At 40.5% G+C, this 23,230-nt stretch overlaps 1 protein-coding gene across 1 annotated transcript in view; it reads right to left on the bottom strand.

The window, feature by feature from the left end:
* cacna2d1a (calcium channel, voltage-dependent, alpha 2/delta subunit 1a) overlaps nucleotides 1-6,114 on the bottom strand; it is a 153,158-nt gene extending 147,044 nt beyond the window's left edge. The window contains exon 1 of the mRNA XM_084050508.1: nucleotides 5,605-6,114. Within this exon, the coding sequence (XP_083906634.1) occupies nucleotides 5,605-5,690 (86 nt within the window). The 5' untranslated portion in view covers nucleotides 5,691-6,114. The remainder of the gene's footprint in view (nucleotides 1-5,604) is intronic.
* Between the last annotated feature and the right edge of the window lie 17,116 nt (nucleotides 6,115-23,230).

The following is a 23,230-nucleotide window of genomic DNA, read 5'->3' as shown; positions in this document are numbered from 1 at the left end:
AATGAGGTTGGAGGTCAAAAGGGGGTGGAGCCTGGAGTCAGCAAAACCAGCTAGTCCAATGGAGTTAGCTGGTTTTGTCAAAGAAAGGGTGTTCAACGGCCCTGATTTATGAAAAAAAATCAAAAGGGTGAAAATTAGCTGGTTCCTGCCGGACAGCAACGATATGCACCATGATGAACTGCTATGTAATATTAAACATATTACTTTAGTAGCTACACACTGGAGACACAAGACCTACCAGGTTCTCTTTTGTATTTTTGTCAAATTTAGTTATTTACTTTATTTGCTGCAAAAGAACTTCACTTAAGCCTTATTTTATACTTCGGCAGTACAGTGTCGTGGAAAAATTGCCCAAAATTGCCAATCTACAAAACGTCACAATGCAATCGGCTATTTTGTGATATAGCACTTTACAAAGACATTACACTCCATAGCCGTGCGCTGGCTGGCATTGGGATCCCTGGGGAGCAATCGGTGACATCAGATTTTGAATGTCAGATTCAAGGATGTTTATCTGCCTTAAGAGAAACGGCGTGAGAGAGAGAGAGAGAGACCAAGTTAGACATGGACAAGATGGGACAGGTGATGAACGAGAGAGAGAGGCTGAGTGAGGAGGGTGTGAGAGGAGGAAGATAGAGAGAAGGAGGCAGAGACGTGTGACTGGAAGACGGCAGAGTGAGCAGAAACAATCTGAAACTAAGAGACACTGGCATGTGAAGGTTACAGGTGGAACTGGAAACCTATAGTTCAGAGTTAATGGAGGGGGGGCGACTGAGAGACAGGGAAAAAGAGAGAGCATGATGGGGGAGATAGAAAGGGAGAGAGGGAGAGAGAGAGCATAGATTAAAAAGAGGCAAGGAGCTAGGTAAGGTGTCGGCTATAAGAGGTAAATAATGATAATAATCCCAGATGAGCAGTTTCATATAGAACATGGCGCGACAAATCAAAACAGGTCCTGGAAAATCCCCTCGTCAAAGTCTGGCTTTCCTCATAATAAGGTCCAAGCTTCCTAAGTACAGTAGCAAGCCAAGACCGTGTTTATTCACACTGTGGAATTACGGTATCTTGAGGGAAACTCTCTCTGCCCCCAGTCAGCCGTCACAAGTCCCCCTGTGACTTTCACCTCACAGTGAGGCCTGTCACACATAATCACCATCACCAGTGCCACCCTTAACCATTTAAGACCTGAGGCCGATTCTAACAAATGTCTTCTGAAAAATATTTAGATAATTCTTTTTTTAACATAAAAAAAAAACACATGAGCTTTATATCTGCTATTTTTGAATAGCCAAAGAAATAAAATAAAAAATACACAGATGCGTTACTGGTCTTAATGGGTTAACCACTTTCAATCTACCATCCCTATTTTAGACAAATGTTTTTATTTATTTTTTGTTTCGTTTTTTAATAGCAAAATTAGCAGATCTACAAGCTCACAGTGAGCTTGTAGAGAGAACATTCTGCAAAAATAGCAGTCGCAGTGTTTTGCAACGGCTATTTTCGGTGAAGCCATAGTGTAGAGGGAAAGAAGGACACCCATTGGGTCCCCCCCCCCAGGGTGACTGTGGTCAACTACGTAAGTATATAGGGCTCAAGTCAACAACAGTAAGACCTACAAGTACACTTGCAAAGACTGGCAGTGGCCACTGCCAAAATGAATTTTAATTTATACATTTTCCAAAGGCACTCATTAACAGTGAGTAAAATGCAATGTACCCAACAACATTGTCATAATTTATAGACTTTTACACTGACTTACATTGGGTTCATTCTTCTAGTCTATTTTATGAACTTTCAAATTGGGCTGGGCAATACGTCGATATTATATGGATAGTGATTTGTGATAGATCACAAACAATCTGGGATTGTGGATTGTAATATCGTTATATTGTATAAGTCTTGTCTTTTCCTGGTTTTAAAGACTTTACCTTACTTTATTTGTTTATTTGGCAGGGACAATGCACATTAATGAATACCAAAACATGATCATGTATTACGTACACATGATAGATGTAAATATGCCAGATGTAGCCTAGAGCTGATTTCAAGCCCATCCGTAGTCCCCAACACCCCTGGGTGACTGCATTACAGAGTAAAGTGAACAAATTGTATCAACTTTAGCCACTTAGTCATAGGGTTGGGACCCGGAAACGGAGAATCGGAAGAACCGGATCCAAGATTGAGAAGCCGGAATCGGTTCCATGACATTTGGAACCGTCTCTGGAACCGGTTTTTATCACACTGTCAGAGCGTGGACGTCTGGTTAAATCTCATTGTGTACATTTTTTATGAAACAACCAATTGTCACCCCCACAATATTGTCATCAATATTGAGCTATTTGGTCAGAAATATTGTGATATTCGATCTTATTTTTATCCATACTGCCCAACCCCACATTCAAACAGATTTTCTTTTTTTTCCCAATCAGCAGCTTGTTGTTATTCTTATTCTTGCAACATTCCAAGAGTCACCTAGCGCCCATCGAAATGACAATCTTCAAATCAACTATGTGGGTCTTCAGGCCAACTTTTCAGTATGAATCACATGTAGCCCATTCTTGGATCAATCCACTTAGTGTCTATGAAATATATGGGCAGGGCACTCTGCAAGTCTGACATCATAGCACAGAGCCATTAGCCTGAGTGCCATGCCTCCCCGGCTCTCCGGGGGACCGGCGTACTCGGGCTGCATTCAAAACTAGACGGACGCACCAGTCCCCTCCTCCTCCTTTACAACCCGCCAGGGCCTTTTGGAGGATCATTCAGAACCTGTTGGGTGGATGTGCGTGTGAGGTGTATAGAAGTAAATTAAAAGTTCCACATAAACACAAAGCCATAGGCATCCGTTTACTTTAGGGAAACTCATCTGTGGCCTGTGTCACATCCGTTGGCTTGACATCTACTGTGTACTTTAGGACGCATCTGTGTCACTTTAGATATATTTGGGTATTAAAAAATAGCAGATCTACAAGCTCTCAGTGCCGTGCTATGAGCTTGTAGATCTGTTATTTCAATATATTTCTTTTTTTTTTTGTAACTCAAATCTTTGCTTCTGGAGGTCCCTGGAACAAAATATTTGACAAATGTTCACTTTAAGAAATATATATTGAAAGATTTGCAAAAGATTTTTTTTTCTTCAAAAATAGCCAAAGAAATCTTAAATGACACAGATGTGTTCCCGGATTGAATGGGTTAAACACATGGACCCTAGCAACTCTATTCTGGTGGAACATGAGCCTGACGATTGGCTATTTTCGACTATGATTATGTTGTGTAGAGGGAAAAAAGGAGTGGGCCTCGCGGACGGACCTCGTTCAAAGAAGTAGGCCTACATACAGTATTATATAATGTATATAGGGGTTTAGTGGTTTCAAGGGATGGAAATAACATTCAGAGCACAGCCAAAGATGAAATGAAACCTTTCATCATGCAAGTTCACAAGATGACACATAATCCAAGTTACCGGCCCAGGGCTGACTGATGAGCCAGCAACGGTGTTTTCAGGTCAAAGCTACTGGCAAGGTTGGTAACACCCTGGAACGGTATATATTACCCATACAGCAGCTGACCTTATATCATGGTGGTGGTATAACTGTGTACAGTGGTATATATTCTGATCTGAACCAAGACCATTCAGGATACATGTATTATAATAATACAAACTATAGGCGTAGGCCTGTAGCATTATTAACAACCAAAATCATCACAATTTATACCATGATTAACACGAGCCAACTGTATTCAGACAGCAGTTAAATCAAAACCCTCTTTCGAACCATGATAGGCCTACTACTTCTATAATTAGGCATTGGTTCTCACAGATCGACCTCTGACCCCCAGGGTTCCTTGGGGAGAGTTCCAGGGGGTCCCCAGTGAAACCATTGCACATTTACAAGTAAATACAATCAGTGAATGTATACGAATGGCTATTTTGGCCTTTGTCTTGAGGGAGGAAGGGGGAAGCAAAATGAGGATCGGTTTAACCCTTATTTTTTGGCTATTCCAAAATAGCCGATCTACCAGCTCACAATGAGTTTTTGGAAAGTTTTCACAAAAACTTTATCTTATGGGGGTCCCTGGCACAACACCTTTTCAAATGGAGGTTAGCTGCAGCCAAACACACATCATATTTGGGGATCCACTGCTCTACCGTATCATCAGTATAGCTACACAATGTGATTCTGGATTACAATCTATCAGTAGCCTAATCATCTCGGATTGGTGTGTGTCCCAGACACTGACATGAAATGCTTGAGAACCACCTAAACTAAAGCCTGATTTATCCTTATAGTTGCACGCTGGTGTCAGTTGCATGCAGTAAATAGCAGATCTACAAGCTCACAACTTGTGAGCTTGTAGATCTTCTATCTACTGAGCCATACATGATGAGGCTTAAATGGGACAGTGCTGGGAATAGCATGCCATGCTTACATGACAGAGTTTATGTGAGACCACAGCCTTCCTTCCTGGAACCATGCATGCAGTAGTCTCACACACAGCTGTTGGTTGTCAACACATGTTCACACACAAACACACACACACACACACACACACACACACACACACACACACACACACACACACACACACACACACACACACACACACACACGTTGTACAAATCACGTTCTTTAAACTAAAAGTAAAGTCTAAAACCCAAAGAAGTCACAAGTTAATCGTCATGAAAGCACTCCCTGTTTTAGGAAGAAAAAAACCCGAGTCGTTCGGTTCTGCAGGAAAATAGTAGAAATCAGTGAGTTTGTTGCAGCCTACATTTCAGCCAGTTACGTAATTTATGGAAACATGAGACCACTGATCGATCGCCAGCTGTCACTTCATTAGAGACCATGGCTGGCAGTGAAATATTGTCACAATAAAATATTAATTTACTGTCTTTGTTTATTTTATTTTATTTTGTACACAACAAGAAACAAAACAAAGGCTCATTTCGACCATATTGGTGCAAATGTGTTGGGGATATGCAACTATGACCAGTGGTGGAAAGTAACAAAGTACATTTACTTAAGTACTGTACTTAAGTACACTTTTTAGGTATTTGTACTTTACTTGAGGATTTCCAATGTCCAATACTTTTTACTTCTACTCCACTACATCTCAGAGGCAAATATTGTACTTTTACTCCACTACAATTATTTGAATACTTTAGTTACTAGTTACTTTTCAGATATAAATTATGATATTATGAAACATACATTTACCATTTCAGCCATATTTCATACATAGGCTATTTGAAAATAGCCGATCTACAGCTCACAATGCCTCCCATGGCCATTGTGAGCTTGTAGATCTGCTATTTTCACATATTTTAGTACTTTTACTTTCGGTACTTTAAGTACATTTTGATGCCAATACTTTTGTACTTTTACTCAATTAAATTTAGAATTCTGGACTTTTACCTGTAACAGAGTATTTCTATATTGCAGTATTGGTACTTTTACTTAAGTAAAGAATTTGAGTACTTTTTCCACCACTGACTATGACTTAAGTAGCCTATAGAAATAGCCGACTGATAGATTACAAGCTGTCATTTTACTTTTATAGTCAATCAAGCATATTTAGAGCCAACAGGCTGTTTTTACTCACATGAGCGCTGAGGGGAAATGACCAGTTGAGCCGGACGAAATGGACAGGAGTAAAAGTAGACTGGTGGAGAAAGTGTACGTATCCATGGTTTTGCGTTATTATATTCCAATTTCCCCCTTTAAAAAAAAAAGATCTCAAAACAAACCAGGATCCAGGATGAGAAGAAAGACGCGTCCCGAAATGATCCACCCTGAGCGGTGTCCTGTCCGTTATAGTAGAGGCTATAACGACCACTTTACTGCTCACACACACACAGCGCCATCGGTGCGACTTTCCCAAACAAATCTGGGGGGCTGGTTCTTACGGATCCCACCCAGCGAGTTGAGGAGAGTGTGTCTTTGTCTGGGGAGGAGGAGGTTTGTGAGATCTCAAGCTGCGATACGAACCATTAAAAAAAAGAAAGAGAAAAGACAAACAGACAGATGCACGGTGTCGGTGGGCGGGGGGGGGGGGGGGGGAGAAGAAGGGGAGGAGGAGGAGGGCGCGTCTGGTCTCAGATCTCCCTCACCTCGCCGTGAGAGAGCCGGAGTGTCCTCCTCTCCTCTCCTCGCCAAGCAGATCAGTTTCCGAGCTCCTCTCTCCTCTCCTCACCTCTCCTCGCCTCTAATGCCAAAACGCTCGCCCCAAAACACAGTCGCCCCCGGGGGCAAATCCGGCGGCTTCGGGAACGGTCGCCACCTGGTATTCCTAAACGTAACCTCAGTAAAACTGCGTCTAAACCTAACCTTATTCCCAATCATAACCTCAGTAAAACTATGCCTAAACCTAACATTATTCCTAAACTTAACCTCAGTAAAACTATGCCTAAACCTAACCTTATTGGCTTAGCCTATTACTTAACCTCAGTAAAAACTATGCCTAACCCTAAACTTATGTCTAACTTTTATCCTCAGTAAAACAAATACAAGAAAACAGGAACCGCTGGGGGCGAGCGGTCCGCGAAAAGGATGGGGGCGAGCGTGTTTTGGGGCGAGTCATCCGGTTACCCCTCTCCTCCACCCCCACGATAATTACGCACGGCTCTCTCCATGTATGGCTCTCCTCCTCTCCTCTTCTCGATGTCTCACGCACCGCGGGCCAAGGCAAAGCGCGGTCGGCCACTGCCTGGCGAACACTCAACACCCCCCCCCCCTCCCCCCTCCCCCGGTTGTCCCGGTGGGCTCCTAGCTCTGGTCCATAGGGAGAGGGTTCCAGGGGTCCCCATCCCAAATGAGTAGTAGTTTAATTTAACTATATAGCCTAAATTCAGTTGACTTGCAATTCATTATTCTATGACTCTATGTTTAATGGCAATGCATTAAATAATGTATACCATGAAGGTCCCTATACAGAATCATTTATAATGAAGGCCCATAGCCCAATGAAAGTAGAGATAGGTATGATATGACAAGTTGAGTGAGATCTCAAAAGTGTCCAGTTTGGAAGGTGCAAACACACCCAAGTGCAGTAGGTCAACATGGGCAAATACAAACTGGACCCTCTCAATCACAAACGGTTTTCTTTTTGTTATAGGCCTAGTACAGTACTGTATATCACTGTAAACCTTAATTTAAAGTGACATCTATCTATGCCATGCCAAGAGATAGTTATCTTGCTACAAGGCGGCGTGTATTAAAACTACGGTAATACAGAGTGTCATTTCAAATCACTTGATAGAAACTGCAAAATAAATGCCAGAAGATTATGCTTTCAAATTAGTGTATTTTCAAAGGCAACTGTCACACCAAACGGAAATGGTGCTAAATACGAAATACTTTTTGGCATGATGAATACCTACAGGGTGGCAAAAAAAGTGACCACTTAAGCCTGATTTATTTATTTTTTGCCTGCAATGACATGCCCAATATATGGAGGCCAGTTTTAAAGTCATAATGAATGTATGGTTGCAGGAAGAAAACAAGTGTCTATTAGTGTCAATCTACAATCAGATCTGATGAGGTTAAATGTGAAAGCTAGGGGTTGGCAATTACCATCCCCTGAAACCCCAAATGACACCCGTACTTTGTTTTATATAACACCTATCAAGGTGCTATATAGCACCTTTGTCAAATGGTGCGATACTAGTAGTTGAACCATATGGTGCCTAGTAAATAAAGCTGGAGATCCAACAGAGCAGCTCTAAAAAAAAACAACACAAATTTAACTTTACAGGTTATTTAACTTAAAGGGATAGTTCACCCCCAAAAAAGATTTTTTTCTATCAATTAGTCACCCCATGGAGAGATTTATGGATATTTTTTTTATGATATATTTTTTGTCGCATTCCTAAGCCAATAATTTGATGACCAGCGGACCAGTAGGCAGCGGTTCCGGTGGGAGACACACAGGGTGCATCCACACATGAGCGTACGCTGACGTGCAACGCTACGCTACGTGACGCTAGCCCCGTCCACTCTCATGTTAAGTTAAAAACCGGAAGTTCCGGTCCGGTTTTTCCTATAACATGGGAGTGGACGGGACTTCCGACTTCCGGGCGTCAACTTGTATCTCATGTGTGGATGCACCCAGAGGAGACTCTTTGTGCCTCCTATCGGAACCGCTGCCGGTCATCAAATTATTGGCTTAGGAATGCGACAAAAACAAAACAAATATCCATGAATTCAAGTGTCCATGGGGTGACTAATCCATAGAAAAAAAGTAATTTTGGGGGTGAACCATCCCTTTCACACTGGCACAGGTGCTACAGAACATTAACCACCGCAAAGACCCGCTAAAGTAACCCTGAAGAACCACAATGTTTGTGTGATAGGTCGCTAATCCCTGTCTGAATAAATCCTCATACCTCCTAACTCATTACTGAACCCTACCATTACTTTCATGGCATAGCTGTTTCAGTAGGCTAAGCAGGTTTTTCTGTTCTTGATTGATGGATTGAATACTTACAGAAATGTAAACAGCACGAGGTACAGTCAGACATTTGAGCTAAAAGGATAACACAAAAAAAAAGAAGAAAAAAAGCCTGCCAAAGTAAAAGGAAAAGTGAAACGTTTGAACAGAATGAAAGTTGGGCTAAAGTTGAAAATCTATACGCATTTCAAAACACATTTTGGGGACACATTTTTTTGTTACACCCACCCAATTTGCCCAATTGAGGCGTAGACCATCACCACACTAGGACATGAACACAAGCAACCAGCCTGTATCGTGCAGCTTCAACACTGAACACTAATTTGTGATTTCTACGGCTTCCTTCATGGTCTGTATCTTTATCCTAAGCACTTTACAGAGTGTGTTACATTCACATATTATTCACACAAACACACTGTCACGCCGACAGTGGAGGCAAACATGCAAGGCACCAACCTGCTCCTCAGGAGCATTTATAGCGGTTAAATGTCTCGCTCAAAAACACTTCCCACCTAAAACGAGGAAGAGTTGGGGGTTGACCAGGAACCTTCCGGTTCCCAAAAGGCAACTCTACCCCCTGAACCACAGCAATGAATAAACTGTACAACTTACTACCAATAGATAACAATTGGACAGGGAGGCCATGGCATTATTAGACTATGTCTTGCTTTCTGAGGTGCGCGTGTGCGCACGCACAAACGTGGGTGTATGTGTGTGCGTGTGTGCATGTGGATAGGGGGTCTAAAGTGGCCCATTCATGCACAATAAGTTGTAGTTATTTCCATAAGTCACAATGTGAGGGGGTCCACCAACATTAAGCTACATCCTGACTCCCGAACCCTTAAATTACATACAGCAACCCTGTGTGTCTGTGTCCGTGTGTCCGTGTGTGTGTGTGTGTGTGTGTGTGTGTGTGTGTGTGTGTGTGTGTGTGTGTGTGTGTGTGTGTGTATGTGTGCGAGCACACACACACACACACTTACAGTAAGTGTGCACTCAGTGTGTTTACCATAGAGGGCTGTGAGAGGCAGGCATGGCAGCGGCCGTCCTGCTATTATACGTATCGCACACAAATAGATTTACTGTGCAAATAGGCGCCATGTTCCCCCACTCAGCAAATATCAGGTTTCACTGGAACTCATATCAAGAGACGTATCTAAGAGACAGGCAGAGCTTGGAGCTGAGGGGAGAAGAGTGTATTTACAGAGCAACGCTTGAGGGGGGTAGGGGGGGGGGGGGGGGGGGGCTTTGTCACACAGACAGACGAGACAAGGTTAGGAGGTTCTGGGTATAGGTTCAAGAGATTTTAGAATACTATTGCACACACATGGAATGATAAATAGAGCTGTGTGCTGTAATGTCAAACTGTGGTCAGCTAGTGTTGACAGCGGAGTAGGGTGGGCACACAATGAGCACTGTGGCATAAACAATTCCAACTATATTACCATATAATTCCACATAATACAGGAGAGGGAGAGAGAGACAGAGAGAGAGAGAGAGCGATATAGACAGACAGACCCTCACCTCAGGCTGAAATCTGCTGAGAAACTATGACTTTGTTATGATTGACATTTACAAAGACTTTGTCTCGACAAAAAGTGTGCCGTGTGATGCCAACCAGTAATCCTGTGGCAATTCCCCTGTGCCGTTTGTGCCTTTTATATCAGAACAGCAAACGTAATGCTCACTTTAACAGGATTACGTGGGATTTGAGAGGGATTATGTGGTGTTGCTAAATCCTAAATCAATGAATACAAATTGAGTTGAGCTGAACACGCCTCATTGGCATAAAATGATTAGATTAGTGGCAGTTTTGTTTTGCTCAATTGGCTGAAAACACAGGAAAGATACGACTGTCTGTCTTAAGAATTTTTTATTAAACTATGCCCAATAAGGACTAATGACCACATAATGCATACTATTGGCACATAATTATGGCGTTGTTAATAACACTTTATTACCGGTTTTGGTCAGTTCACTCAATCATGTTCTGTTTGGCATGACTTGGTGTTATAATACAACATAAACACATGCGCCCTATTAAAAGGAATTTAATAGCAGATCTATGATCTCACCACACGTTAGAATACGGATGCCTGGTTGAAAGTGGATAAATATCTGCCTGCCAAACAGGTCACTCACTCCACTATTGACACACAAGGCTCAGGATACCTTGATTTTACTCGCTCTGTGTGTGTGTGTGTGTGTGTGTGTGTGTGTGTGTGTGTGTGTGTGTGTGTGTGTGTGTGTGTGTGTGTGTGTGTGTGTGTGTGTGTGTGTGTGTGTGTGAGAGAGAGAGAGAGAGAGAGAAAGAGAGAGCGAGAGGGTGGGGAGAGAGGGAAAGAGGGATGAGAGAGAGAGAAATATGAGAAAGTGTGTGTGAGGGAGAGAGAAGGGAAAGAGAGAGGAATGGGAAAGAGGGATGAGACAGAGAGAGAGAGAGAGAGAGAGAGAGAGAGAGAGAGAGAGAAAGACAGACAGTGGTTGTGTATCTAAGTGCTTGTGGAGTGTCTCCCTCCAGCAGCAGCAGCAGGTGTGGCCCATCTCACCACCAGTTCCCACCCCGCCCACCCACCTGTCCAGGGAATCACCCGGGTAGCCGTTGCCTAGCAACCCTTTTGTCATCCTCACGGTGTCTCCTCACGACCGTGTCAGAGGAGGCTTGCTCTTGTTGTTGTTTCCCCCAACAAGCGACAACGCACGACCACTGGTACATGTCTACTGTTTGATTGATTGATTGATTGATTGATTGAATACTTCATTTTAAGGCTTAAAGGATTACACAAAAAAGTCCTGGGGGCTTTGTTTCCATTGTGGTCCTATGCATTCAATTCATCAACATAGCATAAAACAATAACACGATAATACATGTCCTCAACAAATACCAAAACACATTGATCAAAATGCACGTGGCCCACCCATCTGACCAGTGGGCTTTTCAGATTTTCAAGTGAGCCCTGATCCAGAAAAGGTTGAAAACCGCTGTACTGTACCTTCTCTATCAATGGTTCTCAAAGTCTGGGGTCTTAGAGGGGGTTCCACGGGGTCCACAGCAAATGTAGTTAACACAGCATCAAAATCAGTTTAGCCTCTATAAACACTGGTACTGGAAAATAGGCGATCTACAAGCTCTACAAGACGCGGTATGAGATTGTAGATCTGCTGTTTTCAAACAATCCTGGCACCAAGTATTTTTCTTTCTTTCTTGTGGGTCTTTTCTAAAACGTATTTGTTTATATTCAACCACATTTTATCGGCGTACGATGGTGTCGCACAGTGAAAATAGATGATGTTCTAGAATCTAGATGTTCTATTTCCACCATTTAAAAAATATATATATTATTATTTTGGCCTTTAATTACATGCCTAAAATAGGGCTGCCAGGGTTACTGTGGTTAAGAACAGACATCGATAAGCACAAGTTATATGGAAAAGGCTGTTCTTAGATCGTCCAAGTACTTCTAAGTTGGGCTAAGTCAGTCAGTCAGTCAGTCAGTCAGTCAGTTATAGTAGGAGGAGTTTTTTTTTAATCCCCTGACAAGACCTCAACTCTCATGTGGGTGCAGCTGTGTTGTTGGCTGTCCCCAACAGAGTTCAACCCCAGTGTCTGCAATGTTTGGCATTGAGTGAGAACTCTCAGCCAAGTCTCCCAAGCACTTATCATTTATCAAGAGCAAAATAGAGCACCCAGTCCCTACACTGAAAACCCTGAGTATTAATCTGAGTTAAATTAACACAGAATGTTACTGTGTAGAGACGATTTATTTCTCACACATGTGACAGCTCATTAAAACACATTTGCGGGGCAAAATTACTCTTAATGTTGGTGGCAATACTGTACATCCAAGTCTTATTTCACTTCAAATTACACTACAGTCCATTACAAAACAGACATTTGGTGTTATCAATGAAAGAATAGGCTAATAAGAAAGTTTAGATTTGGCTTGTTTTAGAGATGTTGACAACAGTGCCACTTCTGAGAATTTTCAATAATTCAATAATTCTCAAAACAAATAAATTGATGTGCATATTACTGAGCCTCGACTAAACAGGGAAATTAAAGAAACTGCACTCATGCACAAATCACACACAATCCCCTTCTCTATGGAGTCAGAACAGTCTCATAATGAGTGAATGCACAAGTCTTGGTTTGTATTCACACACTCTTGGTTTGTATTCACACACTAGATTTTTGAATGAACAAGTTCTGGTTTGCATGTGTTTTTTTGGTTCAGCACTACAAATGCGATGCTTTGCGTTCGTGTTTCAAGTCCACAGGTTCGTGTTTCAAGTCCACATGCTTTAAATCCACAGTCTGTGTATTAAAGTCACGTTTGTGTTTTGTGTTTGAAAAACACAGTTTAAAATTCACAGTTTGTATTTTGTGTTTCTAATCCACAGCTCTAAATCCACAGTTTGTATATTAAAGTCACATTTATATTTTGTGTTTGAATTCCACAGTTTAAAATTCACAGTTTGTATTTTAAAGTCACATTCCAGATGCTCTGCTTCACAAATATAATTCTCTATTTATCTCCAAAACACTCAATTTACAAATGCACATTGAATTAACTACAACACAAATCGGTTGGTGTGCATTTGCACACTGCTTCTCTGTGGTGGATCTCCTCTGTGCACGCACAAATCTTTTTGAGACTGACCTGACGGTGGGCGTAGACGAACGTCGCCATTGGCTGATAAATCTGATTGACAGGGTCATCAGCCAATCAGATGGGTTCACTTTCAGCCAATCTAACGTCTCCTTCCCTTTCAACCCGGAAGTACATGCTCTCTCTCTGTGTTGCCATGTCTGCTTATTATAATCGACTTTGTGCTTGTTTTTCTATGGTGTCTTTCTATGAAGACACATTGTGAGCTTGTAGATTTCAAGTTGGATGCAGCTCAAAGTGAACATTCCTCAGGTATCTAGTTTGTTGCCATACAACCTTCCTACAGTAGCCCGTGTTATTAAAAAAAAACGGGCTACAATGTTTTGGCCATTATCTCTGGAACAGAAGGTCCAATCTGCCCAGTTCAAAGCTTGTTGGGTGCGTGACTTTGAGGACATTAAGCACACAATGTTACATTTTCGGATTTTTTTGTATTTCTTATAATTTTAGGCTATATTTCAGTATGGTTTATGGTATTGTGTTTGTCATTTTAGCCATATTTGTCCTGTTTTCCCATCTTCTTGGATTAAATATTCTAAAATCATCAGTTTGAGAGACCATCCTTAATCAGCCGGGGTTGCTTACAGGACAGGTACAGCGGCAACACTATATAGAAAGTTATGATCAACCCATGGTCACTCTTTGTATGTATTCTACATGGTTTCAGTGCAGGTACGTTTGTTTTCATCCCCTTTTTTCATTTAACTTTGTCATGACTTTTCAGACAGAGCTAAAGTTACCTTAATACTATTCAATGCATTGCACAGCAACACAACAATGCTAAGCCTTCAGTCTTCAGAGCAGCTAATCATAATGGACATGAACTGACCTAATATTTAACTAATATAAATCATTGTTCATGGCTATTTAGCCTAATTGTTGGTCCATATTTGAGGTCTTTAAAGGATACATGACAAAGCATTATTAACCAAAAGGTGATTTAGTAGGTGGTGGTAATATATAATAAATATATGGTAATATATTTGGTTACATATATCTAACAATATTAAACATATTATATCTTATTATTACATTAATTATTATAATTATTATAATATATATAATAATTATTACAATACATATTATATTATTATAAACACAATTATTACCATAATATATGGTAATATATTAATATGGTAATATAATAAATAATTTAAACATTTTTTTAAAGTTAAAAAATGAAAACAAGTATTTTTTTATTTTTTTTTAAGTGTGTTCTAATTATTATTCTTAATTATTCTATTATAGCTAGATAACATCATTATCCATTGCCTTCATTATAGGAAATTAAAAGAGTGAATTTTTACATTTTTATAATAGAAAACGAGATATATTGAAAGATGAAACCCTAGCCCTAACCCAACATAATATTAAAAGGTGTTTACATGGATATGAATGCATTACAAGTCAGCTATGAGGTGGGAGGAAAAGAATAATGAAAATACTTATTTTTGAGTATTTTGGGCTGATTTAAATCACGGGTCAAATTTGACCCGCTAACACCACAAGTGGATGCAGTGCAAGGGTTTAGGGCCTCATAAATTATAATTTGAGGTCCATATCATAATGACCCACAGACTGTATTCTGCAGCTCCTTGTAGGCTTCTAGGCTTCTTTATAATAGAAAAAAACAAAAAGAAGCATTGGCTGGCAAACTTTTCATCTTTTGTCTCACCCCATTCCCTGCATTCTGAACCTGTGTACATTCCTGTGTAAAAGAGGCTATCTCCAGGATCTAGGATACTATTGTCAGAGCATACATTTGACAAATGCCATTACTTCACACTCTTTTGCTGTATATTGAAAATAACCCTGAAGTTAGATATGTTTGTGTTGTTGCCTCCAAAGAAATGCATTCATTCAATAGTATGAAATGGTTATCAACTCTTTATGCTATAAAGAGTTGATAATCGCCTCACAGCTAGAAGGTCCTGGGTTCGATTCCCGCCGGGGACGCTGTGGGCGCTGGGGGCGCGTCATCAGCGCCCATACCCTTGGTGGGGTTGGCGAAAGGGCCTACTCTGTGTGGAGTTTGCATGTTCTCCCCGTGTCTCCTAGGGTAGTTAATACCCTCACAAAAACATGTAGTAATCCTGGTCACTATACTGCCTCCCCCTGGTCAGCCAGGGCGCCTGATGGAGGGGAAGGGAACTGGTTGGAATAATGTGTTCCTTCCACGCGCTACGTCCAACCAGGGAAACTCCCCCCTGTCAGGTGAAAAGAAGGTCAGTTGGCTCTCATGCATTGAAGGATGAGCATGAGCTCGGCCCTGGCCTCCCTAGGCTGGTGGGGGGAGTGTAGTGCCCAGGATCACTTAGCAAATTGGCACCGGGTGAAAAAAAAAGGGTTACAAAAATCGAGGGATAAAAAATATTAAAAAGAGTTGATAATTAATAAAGGACATTAAAGTTAATGTCCTTTATGATTAAAATATGATTAGCTGCTCTGAAGACTGGCTTAGCATTGCTGTGTTACTGTGCGGTGCATTGATTAGCATTAAGGTAACTTTAAGTCATGACAAAGTTAAATTAAAAAAGGGAATTAAAACAAACGTACCTGTACTGAAACCATGTAGAATACATAAAGATGTGACCATGGGTTGATCATAATTTTCTATATTTTTTTTCAATAAGTGTTGCCGCTGTACCTGTCCTGTAAGAAACCCTGGCTGATTAAGGATGGTCTCTCAAACTGATGATTTTAGAATATTTAATACAAGAACCACCGTAAGAACTATAGGTGGGAAATCAGAAAAAAAGGACAAACATTACAAATGTAACTGCCCCTCAGCTTGGTAAGTATGATAATGATGAGACAGTGGAGTTTCAAACAGATGCTGGTTTATTCCTGAAGCACCGTGAAAACTATAGGAAAATAAGACTGCATGATATGTCAAGTCTACAGTATCACAAAATACAATAAAGTAATTCAACAAACAGTTGACCAAAAATAAGCTTGAACATGACAATAAACAAATAACGTACTTCTTAACGGTACAAAAAAGCCATCTTGGGACACTAAACAACATTAGACATAAACCCTTGTAAACAAAGGCTATGTCTTAGGAAGACATAATACATCTGTTGCATTCATCATGAGCTACATTAGAGCAGTAAAAAAACGGTCTTTTTAACTGAAAGTATAAACTATAGCTTACAAACCTAATTCCGGGGGTGTTAAAACATGAATTAAAACGTATACACTATTTATCTCCCCTGTGGATGTACATTTTTCAGAACTCTCGCGAGATTCCCACAATGTGACTATGTATTGACTGAATGTACAGAAAAAATGGGGAAACACTGCCACCCAGTGGACCTTTTTGTAAACCACACATAGGCCTACACAACTCAAAACGTAGCAATAAAACACAACAATAAAACAACTATCAATCAATAAAGATGAACAACTATAACTGTATAGCCAGTATCAAAAACCCTTTGGTTGGTGGTCATTTACAACAAATATGACAACAAACACAATTTATCATAAACCATACTGAAATATAGCCTAAAGCTATAAAAAAAATACAAAACCCTGAAAAATCCGAAAATGTAACATTGTGTGCTTAATGTCCTCAAAGTCACGCACCCAACACGCTTTGAACTGAGCAGATTGGACCTTCTGTTCCAGAGATAATGGCCAAAACAGTTTTGGCCATTGTCGTTTTGTCGTTTTTCTTTAATAACACAGGCTAGGAAGGCCGTATGGCAACAAACTAGATACCTGAGGAATGTTCACTTTGAGCTGCATCCAACTTGAAATCTACAAGCTCACAATGTGTCTTCATAGAAAGACATCATAGAAAAACAAGCACAAAGTCGCTTATAATAAGCAGACATGGCAACACAGAGAGAGAGCATGTACTTCCGGGTTGAAAGGGAAGGAGACGTTAGATTGGCTGAAAGTGAACCCATCTGATTGGCTGATGACCCTGTCAATCAGATTCATCAGCCAATGATTACGTTCGTCTACGCCCCCAGTCTCAATAAGCGTCAGATCAGTCTCAAAAAGATTCGTGCGTGCACAGAGGAGATCCACCACAGAGAAGCAGTGTGTAAATGCACACCAATCGATTTGTGTTGTAGTTAATTTAATGTGCATTTGTAAATTGAGTGTTTTGGAGATAAATAGAGAATTATATTTGTGAAGCAGAGCATCTGGAATGTGACTTTAAAATACAAACTGTGAATTTTAAACTGTGGATTTCAAACACAAAATATAAATGTGACTTTAATACACAAACTGTGGATTTAAAGCTGTGGATTTGAAACACAAAATACAAACTGTGAATTTTAAACTGTGGATTTCAAACACAAAACACAAACGTGACTTTAATACACAGACTGTGGATTTAAAGCTGTGGACTTGAAACACGAACACGAACTTGAAACACGAACGCACGAAACACGAAAGCTGTGGACTTGAAACACGAACGTGGACTTGAAACACGAACACAAACACGAAACACATGCAAACCAGAACTTGTTCATTCAAAAATCAAATGTGTGAATACAAACCAAGACTTGTGCATTTACTCATTATGAGACTGTTCTGACTCCATACTTCTCTCCCCACAATCCATCATGCAAAACGCAATCATTCATCCTATTGGGTGAGTACAGTTAGGTTTCCCCGGCGACAAATGATTATCGAGTTTAAAGTTTAATCAGTAACACCCCCACACTATCCTGTCTAGAAAAGGATGATGAGGAAAGTGATTATTTTTCTTCATCGTCACACGTTTAAGTTGACTTCAAACTACTCTTGTGTCGAGTGTGTTTGTGAACTGACAGATACAGAGGCCAGCCTAGAGACAGGAAGTGAATGTATCAAGGGTCACCAAGATAAGATAAGAGAAACTTTTATTGATCTCCTGCAGGAAACTCAGGTGCCGTAGCGGCAACAACAGTGCCGTAACAGTGAAACAAAGGATTAAGATACACTAACCAGCTCAGTGGCCTTGTGGTCAGAGTGTCTACCCTGGGAGGTCGGGGGTTCAATCCCCCGGCTGAGTCATACCAATTAAGGCTATAAAAATGGTACCCGATGCCTCCCTGCTTGGAACTTTGCATCAAGGGTTGGATTGGGGGCATACTACTAGCATCATGTCCGAGGGGTGTACTTGCACATCAAGCCGCACACTATGGAAACTGTAGATACGCTCCTGACCTAAGGGCCACATGGCCCAAAGCTATTTACTTACTTAAAGGATTCACACCAGCACTACAAGTGGTTCTTTTAGCTTGTAATCATAGGAGGGGAACCTCTTTTGGTGCTATGTAGCACCTATTTTAAAGGTGCTTTATAGCACCTTTGTCAAATGGTGCAATTAAAACCATTAGAGGTGCCTACACTAAAGCTGTGTTTCTACTGGAATACCAGTTCATTACTGGGTAAAAACCAGCACAGGCAGTAGGAGAGGAATTCCCACATTGCCCTCCTTACGATCATGTGACTGTTCCCACATTAGATGAATATGACGGTACAGTGCTTACTGATCATGAATTATTTGTCTATAAGCTTGTGAGACTATAGGCATTTGGGGATGATAACATATGTTTTTGGGACAAACAAAAACAAATCTCCATCTGCAGGTGGTTGGACTGTCTCTGATTTAAACTCTCCACTTTGGGTCTACTTTAACTAGTCTTGCATTTAACTAGTCTTGCATCGTAACTTTGGACATTTTCCACCTTTCTCTTGTACGCCAAGTGCACAAGTGCATGGCGTGTGTGTGTGTGTGTGTGTGTGTGTGTGTGTGTGTGTGTGTGTGTGTGTGTGAGTGAGTGCATGGCGTGTGTGTGTGTGTGTGTGTGTGTGTGTGTGTGTGTGTGTGTGTGTGTGTGTGTGTGTGTGTGTGTGTGTGTGTGTGTGTGTGTGTGTGTGTGTGTGTGTGTGTGTGTGTGTGCATGGCGTGCACGCACGCACACACACTTTCTCTCTCTCTCCATCAGCACAAATACAACATAACAGCTTTTTCCAGCGAACAACAACATTGTTTTTATGAAGCATTTTGTAGATAGTTTGTTGAAAGATTGAATGTATCTTATGTAAGCATAATCATGAGTCATCTCTTTGTACATAGTGTTTCATGTTTGTTGATGATATTGTATTTTGGTGTTATTTTTAATGCTAAGTTGATGAATTGAATACATAGGTCAACAACGGAAACAAGCCCCCATGACTTTTTTTGTATTTTAGCTCCAACTGCATGACTGTACCCTGTGCTGTTTGCATTTATGTCTTATAAACTGAACCACCATTTCTTGTGTATAGGTACAGTTAAGAGTAGAGAGATAAGATGGAAATAAATAAATACATATTCTAAGTCTGACACTAGACATTGGGTCTGACTGACTTAACATAATATATATTCTATCGATAAATATATCTTTAAATGTACAATCTGTCACCGGTCATATATGAATGGATGGCAATCAACAACAGTGGACATGAGACTGATATATGTGGGGTGTCAGCTGGCCTTCAACAATGTGTATCTGGATAATTATGTACAGCCTTTCAACCAGATGAAAGGTTTAGCTGAGCGGAGGCCTGTTATTCATGGGAGAACATTTTTATGGCCTTTCTATGTGTTCAGGTTAAAGACTAAGCCATGTCTTTCTCCAGATTTATGAAGTAGGCTACATTAACGGGTTCTTGTGGTCACCACCTGACATCACCACATTGTCTTTGTCTTGGAATGTTATTCATCTCAAAAGACACAAGGTTAAGGGAGGTCACCAAAACAGTCCACATTCGTGTCGTCACGATGTAGTCTAGTGTGTGATGTCACGTCTCTGTTGGCACAGATAGGGGGCAGTGCCTGATTGCTTTATTATTATTACAAGTGAAAGCTTCGATGTCGGGAGAAGTTCCATTCACAGAAAAAATAAGACATTTGGGGGGACCCTGCCAGCCATGCAGGGATTCAGTCTGTGGTCAGATCAACAGAGATGGAAGACGAAGAAGCCCGGCTGGAGATCCACTTGAATATATATATATATATATATTCAAATTATCATATCCTAATTTCCTTCTGTTAAAATGAACCATCCATCCATCCTAACTGGGGAGGCACCCAGGAGGCGTCCTTAACTAGATTGTCCCTGAACAAGACACTTGGCACTAACATCTCCCCACTGAGGGCTCATCTGAGCAAGCCATCAGTTTGGGTGAATGCAGAAAAGTAATCCCCTACCCCTATCCTCTGTTGTGGCAGAGCATTGGTGGGAAATCCAATGGTGGACCCTCTGGATTCCTTGAGGGGGGCCTAAATGAACCCTTTACCGGTCTGTGACACTGAGAGTTATGGGGGTCGTTGAAATGAAAAGGTTGGAGCACCACTGTTGTAAACGGTCACACAGTAGAACACCAGTCTATGATCATTAAATACGTGAGCCAATTACCTACGGTATATTACTAAAGGTCTTTCTGGTTCTTCTCCATGCCAGACTGTGTGACACACTGACCCGACACACAGACGGTCCCTGTTCACCTGACATTGTGACATTATACTCACTGGTTAGCGACGAGCACGTCTCTCTGAATCTGACAGCTGGAGCTTGCCAGTCAGCCGGGATCTCCAGAATAAATTTAGCCAGAAGCAAAAAAGGAAATTAGGGCCTTGGTCATTAAATAAAAGCCCAGATGGTTCCCGCTTCACCCCTCGTTATCTAAACAGGTCCTGCAGTAATTGTGTTACTGTGCCTAATGGCTTTGTACAGTGGTTCAGAACCTTTTTTTGAGCTCTGCACCACTGGCATATTTTGAAGAATCCTCCCACTATTATACTCTGTGTGTGTGTGTGTGTGTGTGTGTGTGTGTGTGTGTGTGTGTGTGTGTGTGTGTGTGTATACACACACACACATACATACATATGCATACTATGTATATTATACATAGTATGTATAATGTATTTTATACATTATACATATACATATACATATACATATACACATATACAGTATGATTGGAAAACTAGTCGGATTGAAAATGGTGTACTTGTTTTTTGGCACCGACGGAGGAGCACCGCCAAGCAAGCTTAGGCGAGCGAGTCTCCATTCCGAACTTTGCGAAGTCACGTTACAATTGGTATTGACATGAACATTTATTTTCTGTTCACTAAAAGAGCTGGAGAGACAGGGAGACCCCATTACTGAACAAACCATAACAATGATTGCTATGGTTATGTAGTGCTATTTAACACTTATTTGAACAAAAAACACCGAAGACCCGCTGTTGTAATAATACAACATTTGTATTTTATCAAAAAAAGGGTATAAATCATTTATTTTCCTGTTATTTTGTCACCTAAACATCATCATTGGATCCTATTGTTTAGTCTTGCAATGTCATTGGCCAGGATATTTGCATATAAATACCCCCCACAGAGGCAGGAAATGTCACAACTTGAAAATCCTTGAAGGAAGAAAAATCTCTTTTTCACTGGACAGGATTCCTCACAAAAAAGTAAGTAAAATGTCTGTAATAATTTTTTTGGTGATCATTAGAATGTCTAGAACAGATACATATGATGTTATTGTGAAAGACATCCCCCAAATGTAAATTAGACCATGCTTTATACTTGTTGTGTTTTTACAACATTGGGTCATGGTGGTAGCAAATAGCAATGCACCTGTTCATCTGGCAGAGTGGAGTGGAGTCTTATTAGTTTTCACACACACATATACATATATATATATACACACACACACACACATACATATATAATATATACAATATATATATAATACTGTATATATACTGTATATATAATATATATATATATATATATATATATATATATATGTGATGGGTGTTGGGGATTGCCCACTTACAGCCATCCTCAATTAGCCTGGTAAACCCTCCCTCCGGAAATCTCATTTCCATTTGATTCCAGGAGTGAATCAAATGGAAATGAGATTTCCGGAGGGAGGTTTTACCAGGCTAATCCTCAATCCCTTTGTTAGGCTAAGCACCATCAGTGGTGATGGTGCTTAGCCTTTGTGAGGATAAGCAAATAACAATAGGTTGGCCAGACAGTATTGTGTGACTTGTGAAATATGTACCTGCAGTGAGATGTTATACTAATGTACTAAAGGTATGTCTTTATTTTCATTTCAGAATGCCACAAGCAAGGAGAGAGCCTCGCTTCACTGCAAGGGATGTGTTGGATATTGTAATGAATGGAGAGTGATGTGGACATTGACTAAAATAAAATCTAAAAAAGATGTCTTATTGATGTTATTATTCATAATGTACTGTTTTGAGGCCAAATATTATTCATAATGTATACCGTTCTGAGGCCAAATAATAAACCATAACCATATAAATGTACCCTTAAGTTGTTTTAGTGAAGTATACAGACATTTGCCATGTTATTCTGACAGTGAGTAAAAATGGCCTATAGGAAATTTTGCTACCCGTTAGACCCAATGTTGTAATATTACAACATTTCAATAAAACCTTACGAAAACTATTTTTTTCTAAAAACATTATATTTTCCTCTCCAAAGTACTCCTACAACACCATCTGAAAGGTTGAAACATTTTTTTTGCAAGTAGAAATATATCCAGGTCTTGCAGGGTTATTAATCAACTTACCCAAAGCTGCCTCTAACCACAGATGTGTGGACGGCACTACTGTATGTCACTATACTTGTAGCCTATATTTTGATTTATTGCTGACCAGATGAGCCAATCAATGTTATGAAGGATTTTTCTGAAGTACCTATTTTTGGGCAGTACGCTTTGATTGCTCATTACTCTGAAGAAAATGTTGAACTGATGATGCAATATTTTGTTCAGAAATCATTATGCATGCAAAATGCGTGATTGTAATGAGCGAAATAATCCCTGTGTGCAAGATGAAGCTGTTAGGCTATATCCCAATTTTATAGTAGCATATATGCATACACCTGCATACATTTTAGACAAAAAAGCATGAAATATAATTCAAACACATCCTACAAAGGTTCTATATTATATACTACTAGTCCATGGTCTGTGGACCACTGCTTGAGAAACAGTGGCATTGTACATGTGGCTGGTTTAAGACAGGGAGAGAATGAGGAGTAGTCAGGAGGGGGAAAGCGAGCATAGGAG

The sequence above is a fragment of the Gymnoscopelus microlampas genome (assembly GCF_963454915.1).
Source record: "Gymnoscopelus microlampas genome assembly, chromosome: 23".
NCBI lineage: Eukaryota > Metazoa > Chordata > Actinopteri > Myctophiformes > Myctophidae > Gymnoscopelus > Gymnoscopelus microlampas.
Note: the sequence above shows the minus strand (reverse complement) of the source record. Positions and strands in the feature narration are given on the sequence as shown.